The 12,500-nt window shown below is 48.7% G+C and overlaps 1 protein-coding gene across 2 annotated transcripts in view; it reads right to left on the bottom strand.

Moving 5' to 3' along the window:
- Positions 1-1,552: 1,552 nt before the first annotated feature.
- Positions 1,553-12,500, bottom strand: part of kdm5ba (lysine demethylase 5Ba) — a 28,358-nt gene continuing 17,410 nt past the window's right edge. For both annotated transcript variants that reach the window (XM_063216008.1, XM_063216007.1), the window contains exons 12-28: positions 12,164-12,326; positions 11,149-11,268; positions 10,627-10,821; positions 9,999-10,180; positions 9,121-9,245; positions 8,834-8,984; positions 8,335-8,449; positions 7,697-8,082; positions 6,551-6,689; positions 6,209-6,388; positions 5,487-5,648; positions 4,828-5,107; positions 4,378-4,673; positions 4,045-4,138; positions 3,456-3,634; positions 2,937-3,335; positions 1,553-2,706 (exon numbers count right to left, since the gene is read on the bottom strand). In XM_063216008.1, coding sequence (XP_063072078.1) covers positions 2,539-2,706; positions 2,937-3,335; positions 3,456-3,634; positions 4,045-4,138; positions 4,378-4,673; positions 4,828-5,107; positions 5,487-5,648; positions 6,209-6,388; positions 6,551-6,689; positions 7,697-8,082; positions 8,335-8,449; positions 8,834-8,984; positions 9,121-9,245; positions 9,999-10,180; positions 10,627-10,821; positions 11,149-11,268; positions 12,164-12,326 — 3,334 coding nt within the window. In that variant the 3' untranslated portion in view covers positions 1,553-2,538. The remainder of the gene's footprint in view (positions 2,707-2,936; positions 3,336-3,455; positions 3,635-4,044; positions 4,139-4,377; positions 4,674-4,827; positions 5,108-5,486; positions 5,649-6,208; positions 6,389-6,550; positions 6,690-7,696; positions 8,083-8,334; positions 8,450-8,833; positions 8,985-9,120; positions 9,246-9,998; positions 10,181-10,626; positions 10,822-11,148; positions 11,269-12,163; positions 12,327-12,500) is intronic.

Genomic DNA, 12,500 nt, shown 5'->3' on the forward strand with positions numbered 1-12,500 from the left:
CTCCTTTTGTTCCACTCCAATGTGTGTAAGACAGGACCAGCACCCTACCAGGTATGACATTTCAGGGGTTGGACAGGGACAAACAGGTCAGTTATCCAGGGCCCTGAGAGCGAGGGGTCCCAGAATTAAGTCAGTGGTTCCCAAACCTTTTTGGATAGGGACATTTCTAGGGACCCCATATTTTTTCCATCAGCAGTTAAAAAACACGACTGCCAACTGCCAAAGGAACTCTGAGTGAAGCCTGCTCCCTAGTTGACTTCAAAGTATCAAACCATTCAAATTGTAGAAGCAGTTTGTTGGAAAACGTCAGCTAACTCATGCACACACCCTCTCTCTACTGCAGGGGTGTCAAATTCACATTTGAAATGGTCTCACGGGCCGAATTACTCCACAGACCAGATTTGGGCTCCTGATCAGAGTTTGACATCCCTGCTCTACTCTATGTCCCCAAGTAGCTGCAGTCCGGACGGAGGTATCTGCAGCTTGGGGAAGCTTCCACTGAACTCCCACAAGTACTTTCCAGGGGCCCAAGAGTCAAGGCCCTGAAGAGCAAGCCTCTTTATTTCCTTTTCCACACTGTGAAAATCACACTTTTAAATGCAATTTTGAATTTTCTTGGGGGACGTGCCCCCAAACCCACCAGCAATACCAGGTTAGGGCTGCACGATTATGGAAAAAATCATAATCATGATTATTTGGGTCAAAATCATAATCACGACTATTAATCACGATTATTGATTTTTGCTGAATTTTGTAAAAATTCTAACAAAATGAAATATAACCAAGACTGAATTATATACAGGATGAGCAAAATAAAATGAATTGTAATAATTATGTAAAAGGCAATAGCGTGAAACTTAGGCGAACAGATTTCTGGCCAGAAACACCAGCCTGTCGGTATGTTCTGGCTTCAAGGAAGCTCTCGAAGGTAGGTCACTATTGCCACGATTAAATCACGATTGAAATCACAAGTTCGATAACACAATTATATCACGATTTTCGATTATTGACGATTAATTGTGCAGCCCTATACCAGGTTTCTAACATCTGAATCTTTTTGTAAAACAACACCCTAGCCTGTCAGGCCAGATAATTTTGCAGGAGCATAACAAATAATATTTACCAAACGGCAAGTTTGACCTGCCTCACTCGGTTTGCTACTGGTCGACGCCAGATTTTTCTTTTTTTTCTGGTCCAGGACAGAAAAGTCTGTGCCTAAGTTTAAACCACGTCACTGTCTTGAACACACCTCTACCCAGGGCCGTTGGAGCTGCTCAAAGTTGACTGATTCCCGACAAAGTGGGTGGAGTTCCCGATTTCTATGGAGCTCAGAAACGATATTTATATTGCAGCTGAAGGTGTTGCGCCACTAGGAGAGTGTGGCCTGTCTAACCAAACCCTAATACTTCTGCACAAGTCAATTTCCTTCATGAGTAATAAAATTACCCTACTCTGACAGAGAGACTGTGTAATGCAAAGTGTTAACATGTTATACAGTATTAATTAAAAGAAATGCATGGAGAGAGAGAGTGACACACACATGAGACCCATGTCAGGAAGCAAAAACCACTTTAATTCCACAAAAGGAAAAGAGCCAACAGCCTCTCCCAGTCATGGTGCACGCGTGAGACACACACACGCAGGCACGTACGCACACGCACACGTCTGATTCTGCAGCAGGAGACTGGCGAGAGACACACACGCGCACACACACACACACACACGCACACACACGCACACACACACACACTGTGGCGGGAGACACAAATTAATAGCAATCTGTACAAATGTCTCCTCCAGCTCATTAGCCTTCAGCTTACAGCCCTCTCCTCCCCCTCCTCCCGGCGCCAGTCGGCTTATTGCTGATAAATAATAATGCTAGTCTACAGGACTGCAGGAGACGGTGTCCTCTCCTCTCCTCTACTCAATACGGGTACCAAAGCAGGGCAGGGGGCTGCAGAATTACTCACATTTCATGTCATTACATTACAACGTGGACAGGACAGCCACACAGGGGATGGTGTGTGTGTGTGTGTGTGTATGAGTGGTGAACAATGTGACTGGGTTGGGCTGGGGTGAACGGGTGCAGCTAGTGGGGGTCAAACGCAGTTCACCACAGGGAACACCGCGCTGCTACACACACACACACACACACACACACACACACACACACACACACACACACACACACACACACACACACACACACACACACACACACACACACACACACACACACACACACACGTCTAAATACAAAAGAGAGAGAGAGCAACAACACTCAGAGCTCTACTTAACAGTCCAATCCAAATGTACAGGGCAATAAGGGGTTAAACTCAGGCAGCACAGGGGTGTAAGTGTGTGTGTGTGTGTGTGTGTGTGTGTGTGAGATTTTGATTGAAAGACAAGTAAAGGGCATATGAAGCACACTCGAGTCCCAAGCTACTGCGAGCAAGTAAGAGTCTATGAGTTGATTTGTAAGTGTGTGTAAGTGTGTGAGTGTGTTATGTTAAGTTATAAGTGAGTTAATTTTGGTCCTCAAGGGGATCCGTAGCGCTGATGCTGGTGCTGTAGCTGCGGCTGGTGGGCGGAGCCTGAGCATCGAGAGCAGATGTAGTCGTCTCGCTCCGCCTCCTCCACGGACACGCCCACACAGATCTGGTGGAACCACTCGTTACAGCCGCCGTCACACTGCACCCAGTTCACCTAAAAAAACACACACGCGCGCACACACAGATCATTAGAATCAAATACACACAGCAACTCCATCACTTTGTGAAAATAGCATGTGGAACAGAAATAACGAGGTGTATGTGTGTGCATGTGTTTGTGCCTGTGTGTGTCATACCTAATCTCCTTCTGGCTGCTGTGCTCCGTGTGTGTGTGTGTGTGTGTGTGTGTGTGTGTGTGTGTGTGTGTGTGTGTGTGTGTCTCACCTCGTCTCCTTCTGGCTGCTGACAGCGTGCGTAGGCGCAGCGTGCAAACTCATCTTCTGACTCGTCTGATCCTGATTGGTCAAGAGAGCTCTGAGGGGAGGAGCCAGTGCTGCTGCGCGCTTCTCTCCTCTCTTCTTCTCTCCTCTGCTGCTCTTCTCTCCTCCTCTCCTCCTCCTGCCTCCTCTTCTCCCTCTTCCTCTCCTCCCTCCTCCTCCTCTTCTCCTCTCTGCGCTCCTCTCTCCTCCTCTCCTGCTCCTCCTTCTGCTGCTGGGTCTTCTTCTTCTTCTGAGGTTTCTTGGCGTCCTGCGCTCCTCTCTCCTCCTTCTCCAGGCGCCGCTTGCTCTGCTTCTCGCCACCACTTCCGCTGCCACTTTCCTTCCTGCTGCGTGATGTCACATCCTGTGGAGCGCACACATGAACATTCAATAAATCAGAGGGCTGTATCTCGACGCATTTTGTATGGGTGTGCCCCAGGAACAGAGGGTTGTGTTTGTGCGTGTGTGTAGGGTAGTGTCCTACCTGTCCGTGTGAGGGGGCCGGACTCTTGTCGAGTGATGCGTGGTACAGGTGATCGTGATTGGCCGATGGCGTTGGGGAGAGGCGGGTCTGCATCGTCAGGAGCAACTGCTGCAGCTCAGGTAGACTCACCTGGAGCAGCAGGCCCTCAACCACCAGCTGCTCTACCTCACTAGATACACCTGGAACACACACACGCACACATACACACAATTACTACACCCTCTAATACCTGATCCTCTGTGTGTGTGTGTGTGTGTGTGTGTGTGTGTGTTGACCACTGGGTAGGATGCAGGGCTGTCTCTGTGTGTGTGTGTGTGTGTGTGTGTGTGTGTGTGTGTGTGTAGGTGTGTGTAGGATGTAGGGCTGTGTGTGTGTGTGTGTAGGTGTGGGTAGGATGTAGGGCTGTGTGTGTGTGTGTGTGTGTGTGTGTGTGTGTGTGTACTGACCGCTGGGTAGGATGTAGGGCTGTGTGTGCGAGAGTGTGTGTGTGTACTGACCGCTGGGTAGGATGTAGGGCTGTGTGTGTGTGTACTGACCGCTGGGTAGGATGTAGGGCTGTGTGTGCGAGAGTGTGTGTGTGTGTACTGACCGCTGGGTAGGATGCAGGGCTGCTCTATGTAGTAGCTGCTGTTGTCATCAGATGAGGGTGAATGGCCCGGACTCCTCCCAGACTGATGCCTCCCCTACACAACACACACAAAAAACATCATCATCATCATCATCATCATCATCAGCATCCTCCTCCTCCTCCTCACTCCTCACAGACATATAATGCCTCCCCTAAACATGTGCGCACACATGCACACACACATTATCATCATGTCAGTCCTGTTCAATTAAATCACTGTTGGACTTTGGACTGTGTGTGTGTGTTTGAATATGTTTTATGCAAAAGTCAAAGCCCTAACAGTGAGCTACTCACATTTATGCCGTTGTGGTTGGCATGCGTTGATCCGTTCCCGTTGCGGTGGTGCGGCGAGGGGGCGGGCAGCATGCGGTGCTGCCATTGGACGGCGGGCGAGGGCAGCTGCTGGATGCGGTGCTGCCATTGGACGGTGCGCTCGATGAGGAAGCGCAGGGCGTCTCCCTCGGGCAGCCGGACGCGGATACGCTGCAGGCTGGCCAGCAGGGGGAGAACCCTCTCCAGAGGAGGACGCTCACACCGACGACACCGCGGACACAGCCACGGACGCCCCGATGAGGACCCTGACGATGACCCTGAGGAGCAGGCACACACACACGCAAAAGGGTCAACCGATTTTACAGCTAAGATATTACAATTTCACCACAATAGACTACCTTTGAAAAACTGTGAGTGTGTGTCCCTAAAGGTGTGTGTGTGTGTGTGTGTGTGCGCGCATGTGTGTCTTACCTGCCGGCGCAGGGTCCTGCCTCTCCTGGGGGCTGAGGCATTCGCGGTGGAGCAGCTCGTGACACAGCTCGCACTGCAGCATGCCGCCAGAGGGGGCGCCCTGGCACACGCACACACGCAGGGGCAGCGAGGAGGAAGAGGAGTCGCAGCTGATGTCATCATCATCATCAACGCCACCGCTACCGTTACTAGCATTAGCCGCCAGCTTGGCGTCGTTAGCGCTGCGCAGAGCAAACACACCCTCAAGCTCCTTCACACGCACCTCGTCCAGCGTAGACATCTGAGAACACACACACACACACACAGATTAAGATATGCAGAAACACATCCACACACCGATTAAGATATTAAACGTATACACACACCGATTAAGATATTAAACGTATACACACACAGAAGTGTCTGTGTACTGTTGCAATTGTCTATATACATGTCTGAGCGTTTTATCTACGCTCCAAAATGCAAGACAAATTCCCTTCGGAGCAACAAAGGTTTCATGGTTTCATTCATTCATGAGGGTGACACATGTGCTGCACTTCACTTTCTTCGAAATTAAAACTTCACAGAGTTGTCTTTGAGAGACAGTGTTCTACGGCTCAGTTGTGTGTCTTTGACTGAAAGAGTGTGTGTGCGTGTGTGTGTGTGTGTGTGTGTCTTACAGCTGACGCGGTGTCCTTGGTGTCTGACAGTGTTCTCTCCAGGTCGTTAAGGGAGTCTAGTCGCGGCCGCCTGAGAGGGGGCGACAAGGAGTCCTTTTCCTTCGCACGCTTAACCTTTGACCTCTGGGAGCTCCCAGCAGACTCACACAGGGGACACAACACCTACAGAGAAAAACACACACACAATGCAAATGACACTGGACTGTATTCACATGAACATGTAAATGACAAGAGTAAGAGTAACACTCACAACAGTTTTTTTGTTGTTGTTGGAAAAAATCTGAAAGTTTGGGTCCCAATCCAAAAAAAGGCTAGGAACCACTGATGTAAGTTCATGAATTTATGAAGGTGTGTATACACCGTTTGTAAAAGTAGCAGTCGTGGACAGGTAGCGTAGATAGGTGGTCATTAGATCAGAGGGTTGCAGGTTTGAATCCCACCCTTCTTCTCCCTACCCATCTCAATGGCTGAGGTGCCCTTGAGCAAGGCACCTAACTAACCCCACACCGCTCCAGGGACTGTAACCAATACCTAATACAGTAACTGTAGATAACTAAGTCGCTTTGGGTAAAAGCATCAGCTAAGTGCAATGTAACATAAACATGTGGTTACCTCTAATAATATGTATTGTGTCTCTGGAAGGAAGATCTTGGTGTGTGTGTGTGTGTGTGTGTGTGTGTGTGTGTGTGTGTGTGTGTGTGTGTGTGTGTGTATGTGTGTACCTCCAGCAGTGTGTACTGTGTGTCACGCGGTAAGAAGGTCTTGGTGGCGCTCTCCCTCCAGGCTGTAACCTCGGCAACCAGCCCCTCCAGTCGAGTGACGGGCTCCAGGGCCACTGGGATGGCACGGGCTCGACCAATCAGATCGCACAGAGAGCCAAGCACCGGCACACGCCCACCCACCTGCAAAACACAGACACGCGCACGCACGAATAGTGGTCAATTTAACGGGGTATTACATGAGGATATAGATAACGAGTTATAAAATGTTATTACATTTCACCAGTTCAGTGTGTGTGTGTGTGTACGTGCACATATTGCTCAAACACACCCCCTCTTCCCTACCTGTAATGCGTCTGCTTCTTGTAGCCAGTCTCGTGCCCAGCTGATGGCTTCGCTGAGCTGCAGGCAGTTGGGCAGGAAGACAGGAACACTCTCAGCCTCCAACACCGCAGCCTCCAGCACAGACAGACTCTGACGCGGCCTGGGGACATACACACACAGATTTAGATTTGCGGTAGGCCACCTCATTACATGTGCAGTAGAAGTAGATACAGTATATCCTCAATGATGTGTCGTGTATGTTTGTTCAGACGGGCTACAAGTACGTCTTAATGCGCATGTGCACGCCAAACTAATCATCTTCTACTTATCCATCTCATTTTGTCATGTGCAAGAGAAAAATAACCAAATACTGTAAGTATGTGAAAATATGTTGGAGTGAGACTGAGTGTGAGTGTATGACTGTGTGTGTGTGTGTGTGTGGAGAGGGTCAGTGGTGTCCAGTGAATCCCTCTGAGGGCTTATCCAGCTAATCCATCCGGAAACAGCATTCACAACTAACGCCAACTCTGCACTTTACACGCAGGCGCGCACATACACACACACACACACACACACACACACACACACACACACACACACAACCCCAAACCTATGTATGTCTCTGTGAAAAGTAATCCACTGACGCACTGGAGCCATTCATTACTGTACCTGTACACCAGAAACAACCTAAGGTACAGAGTAGCCAAGGTCATTGAAGTTTTGCCATGGGTTCGATTCAGGATGTGACATTGACATGTCTGATTTAGCTCATTAACGGCTCTGGCTTGTCAGCCTGGGACATTTGAAGATACAAACATTCCAATTGGTTTTCACAAAACCGCATCATAGCTCATTACCATCATCTAAGCAGACCTTTAATCAAATTCGCTCTGGTCGTTTTGCTCCGCTTTGGTTGCTTTATTTGCTGACCCTCCATAGAGAAATAATGACTTCCGTCGATTTGGCCGCTTTTGGTGTACACAAACCTTTACACATTTCGAGCACACATATTCTTCACAGATGGTGACAATGTGCATGTATGTGCATTCCACCTGGCCCTGAGTGTGTATTCCTACCTGCCTTTAAAGAGTGTGTGTGTCCGTTCCTCCTGGTGTGTGTGTGTGTGTGTGTGTGTGTGTTCCTCCTGGTGTGTGTGTGTCTTCCTACCTGGCTTTAAGCAGGGTGTGTGCGCGTTCCTCCTGGTGTTCTCCCACGGTGAGTAGCTCCTGCAGCTTGGCCATGTGTTTCTCCACGCTGGCGTGCGGCGCTAGCCCCACCCCCTGGTCGATCAGCCGCCGCATGCCGTCCAGCGTTAGCGTGTGTGTGCGCGTGACCGCGTGCGTGTGTGCACAGGCCTCGGTCACCGCAGCGACCCAGCGGGCCTGTTCCACACGCTCGCGCAGCACGCCAAGTTCGCCCAGCTCGACATCAAAGCCCGCCCCCTCGTCCAGCAGCGCTTGCAGACGCGGCACGGACACGCCTCCCGCGTCTAGGTCTGCCTCCAGCACCTCCGCACAGCTGCGCTGGAACACCTCCACACGAGACAGCATGTCCTGCGCACGCACGCACACACACAACATTTTTTATTTTATTATTCATTATATTGCAACAATGGGAATAAAGGAGTTTTTCAACAGCATCATTTGTGTGAGGATGTAGGCAGCCAGCAGATGTGTGTGTGTGTGTGTGTGTGTCTTCAGTACTCATGCCTGTCTGATGGTGTAGGGTAGTGTGTGTGCATGTCTGATGACACAGGGTAGTTTGTAGAGCCGTCTGTGTGTGTGTGTATGTATGTGTGTGTGTACCTTGAGCAGGGGAGCCTGTCTGATAATGCAGGGAAGTTTATAGAGCTGTGTAACGAAGGCCTTGAGTTCCTCCACTGACACCTGGTTCTGGCATTTCCCTCCTCCTGAACGATACCTGTGGACCAACAACACAACACAACACAACACCTGGACATTAGCATGACTACATATTACCTGGATAACACAACACCTGGATATTAAACATGGCTGCATATTACATTACATTTCACTTGGCAGACACTTTTGTCCAAGACATTTACAGTTATTTAGGTACAGGGTATTGGTTACAGGCCCTGGAGCAATGTGGGGTTAGGTGCCTTGCTCAAGGTCACTTCAGCCATGGATGGAGGTGCTGGTAAGGGTGGGATTTGAACCTGTAACCCCCTGATCTAAAGGCCAGCCCTCTGTCCGATGAGCCATGGCTGTTCTAAACATCACCTCGATAACACAACACCTGGATGTTAACATGACTGCACACAGTGTGTGTGCATGAGTGTACCTGGTCTGCCTCTTGCCGTTCAGCAGCTGTTGTGCTGCGCCTGCACTCCTGTCAGCCTCCTGTATGGCCACTCGGAGGCGCTGTAGCAGATCGCTCTCCGGGAAACTCTTACGCTCCGACTCTGCCAGGCGACTGCGGAACTCATCCACATCTGATATATAAACACACACACACACACACACACACACAAGAAAGTTGTCCTATTATTGAAATGTAACAGTGTCCAGTAACCTTGTTTTAGGAATAAGTGTGTTTAAAGGGGGGTGTGTGTGTGTGTGTGTGTGTACCTGTTCTGTCGTCCCCTGTAGCTTGTAGCATGTGTGTGACGCTTGTTGTCCAGACGTCGTATGAGGACGCCCTCAGAGTCACGGCCTGCAGATACCCACTCAACTCAGACAGCGTGTACTTGTACCTACACACACACGCACACAAACACACACGCAAAATAGGTCAAATTTCAAGAGTCTCCAGCGTCTTATTAAATATAATAACATTAGGTCACCTGTCTGTCTGTGATGATTATCATTCATCCAGCTCAAGCTAGACAAAAAAACTCAATTGTAGGAAACTGGACTTTGGGAAAAAGACATAAGACACATTTCCACGGCAGAAGTGGCGTCCTTGTTACAGGATGAGTACAGTGCAAACGTATACACTGTCAGATAACATACAGACACACTCAATTGCAATACAAAGGAAACTATAAACTGCACGGTCAATATTATTTTTAATCTCATGCTTCTTCCACTCGACTCGCACGCATGGTCTGAAACGTGCGTAAATTTAGGCACATTTCTACGTTCAAGTACATGTACACACTTTGCTCTGGAATGATCAGCTTTATGCACAAATGCTACAGGAAGACTTTGGGTTCTCCCTTGTGGTTGAGGCCTTGTGATGACCTTGCAAGATTAATTCAATGTCTAGGGGGAAAAAAATTTGATTCAATATCTCGCAAAAGCCCAATTCATAGTCAATTTTCTCATTTGCAATGGGGATGTTGAATGGGGAAAAGTCCCCCAAAAAGTTGTTGTGGTTCGGCTAGCAGGGAAACTTAATGGTTTTCTCCACGGAGGTGGGGCGCCAGCGAAGCGTAAGGCCACAAGTACAGGTCAAGGACCGGAAATAGGATAATGGGACTGGATCACAGGTGTGTGTTACTCACATGAGTGTGTATCCCGTGGGCGTGCAGGAACAGAGGAGGTGTGTGTGATGCAGGCAGACCAGCTGTGAGGGTCGACAGGGGCAGGTGAGAGCTGAGAGGAAACAGGTGGTCCGACACTCCGCACACTGACGCTCCTCATCTGGCAACGTGTCATAATCCACCTGCTTAGACTGCCACACACCCTACACACACACACACACACACACATTAGAATCTAAGATTCTCCACACACTGCCGTCCCTCATATGGTAGCCAATCATAACCCAATAACACAAACTATAAGCTATAGGCGTCTATAACTACAGGCTTCTATAACTACAGGCTTCCCACCAAGAGCATTAAACCTGTGAAGACATGGCCACAGTTATAGCTTTGCCATCATCAATATGGCAATGACCAAGGCGTTGTGTATTACTTAAGGCTCTGTGTGATGTTACAGTAGTGCAGTATTATGGTAGTAAATCCTTATCAATGTCTATTCCAACATTCCACTGACGGTACGGTGCACATTGGGACTACGGTCGAAGATTTCACATCAAAAATGAATGTATTCTGCAATGAGTTCTCATCTTGTGCTTTGTGTGCGTGTGTGTGTGTGTGTGTGTGTGTGTGTGTGTGTGTCTCGTACCCTCTTGTAGACGGCCTCTCTGAGTTCCTTCTCTGTGGTGGTGATGTGTGTGAGTTCTCTCTGCACGGCGGATGCCAGTTCCAGCTCCAGCTCCTCAGCTTTGGCCGCCATGTTGAAGACCAGCTCGTCATGGGAGAACACGCAGTAGCGATTCAGGGAGCGGTAGTGCTCGACACACTTACGACCGAGCGGCATCTAGATAACACACACACACACACACACACTTTTAAGAGCAGCTTATCATGGGAGAACACACAGTAACACATAGTTCAGTTCAGTTCAGTTCCGTTTATTTGGTATGGATAGATGCACATCATGTAGGCTATACAAACCCAACAGAATTGCATCATAGCTGTTGAAGCCTTGGCTAATTTCCAATGCCCAACACACACGTTACAGATCAGCTCATGATGGGTGGGTACAACTTTCCATACGTGAGTTCATTTCCCCCCCTTGTGGACAATGGAAAGGTGTTGATGTCGAGTTCAAGTGTGTGTGTGTGTGTGTGTGTATGTCCTTTACCCAGTCTGTGGTGCAGAAGTTGACGGCCTCTGCGAAGTTGAATCCCTGGTTGAAGCCACTGTGATAGGCTCTGGGAAAGGTGATGACAAACTCTCCGGCACACTGATTGGTCCGGAAGATCTGCACGAGACAATAACAGGCTCACTGATTGGTCTAATACATGTACATGAGAAAACAACATTGGTCTGATTGGCAGAGGTGGCCAAAGTAAAAGAAGAAAAACCTAAAAAAAACCTGCAATAGTTTCCTTCCAAAACAATCAACTGAGTAACTGAGTAACAGTACCTAATTCTGTGCTGATTGGATCAATTTTGGAGACGTTTCTTTTTAGATTGTGTCTATTTCAGTAACAACAATGTCTAGCCACCTCATTATATACAATGGAGTAAATTGTGTAACTGCTATGCAATATCATACTAGTATTGTAGTTACACCATAAATGCTCTTCTACTTTTACTTTGGCCACCTCTGAAAATAAATAACCAGCTAGCTGACAAGTGCTTTCTGTATGTGAATGTTGGTCTTGTGAATCCTTCATACCCCTGCCTTGACTTGCACACACTGGTTCACACTCTCTCTAAACACACACACGCATGCACGCGCACACACACACACACGCATACCCCTGGCCTCTCCATGCTTGACCGATATTCTTCCAGCCATAGCTGAGTATAAAGTCCAGGCAAAGAGAAAGTGTATAATGTTTCCAGACGCAGACACACAAACTCTCACAGATAATCTGTTACACACATACACGCACACACACACACAAGGTCAGGTGTCTTTATTCCCACAGGACTGAAAGCAGAATTCGTTCCCACGATGATAGCTCAGTCACACACTCAGCCCCGCACAATTACACACACACGCCATCACACCTGCAGGCCTTTAGCACATTACCAGCAATATTATTCTTGACCTCAATGTTCTAAGAGACCCAATGGGCCTGCTAATACATGCATCAAGCTCTGTAGCAACCGTTTACGTGTGTGTGTGTGTGTGTGCGTGTACGTACCGGGACTCCGTAGCTCATGAGTGTGTTTGGGTTCATGATGGTGACGAGCTGGTGTAGGAGGTCGGGTTGCGACTCGAAGAGCTCTGGTGCCAACTTATGCATCACCCCCTCCAACTGCTCTGCTGCGTAGCCCGGCGCACCGTACCACGTCTTGGGCTCTCCCCTGTAGACAGACAGACAGACAGACAGACAGACAGACAGACAGACAGACAGACAGACAGACAGACAGACAGACAGACAGACAGACACACACAATTATTAGCCAGGTGCCCCATACAACCTCTGGTTCATTTCATGTGAAATCAAGACATTTTGGGACCCGAACGACTCAGGATTC

Source organism: Engraulis encrasicolus, chromosome 14, assembly GCF_034702125.1.
Source record: "Engraulis encrasicolus isolate BLACKSEA-1 chromosome 14, IST_EnEncr_1.0, whole genome shotgun sequence".
Classification (NCBI taxonomy): domain Eukaryota; kingdom Metazoa; phylum Chordata; class Actinopteri; order Clupeiformes; family Engraulidae; genus Engraulis; species Engraulis encrasicolus.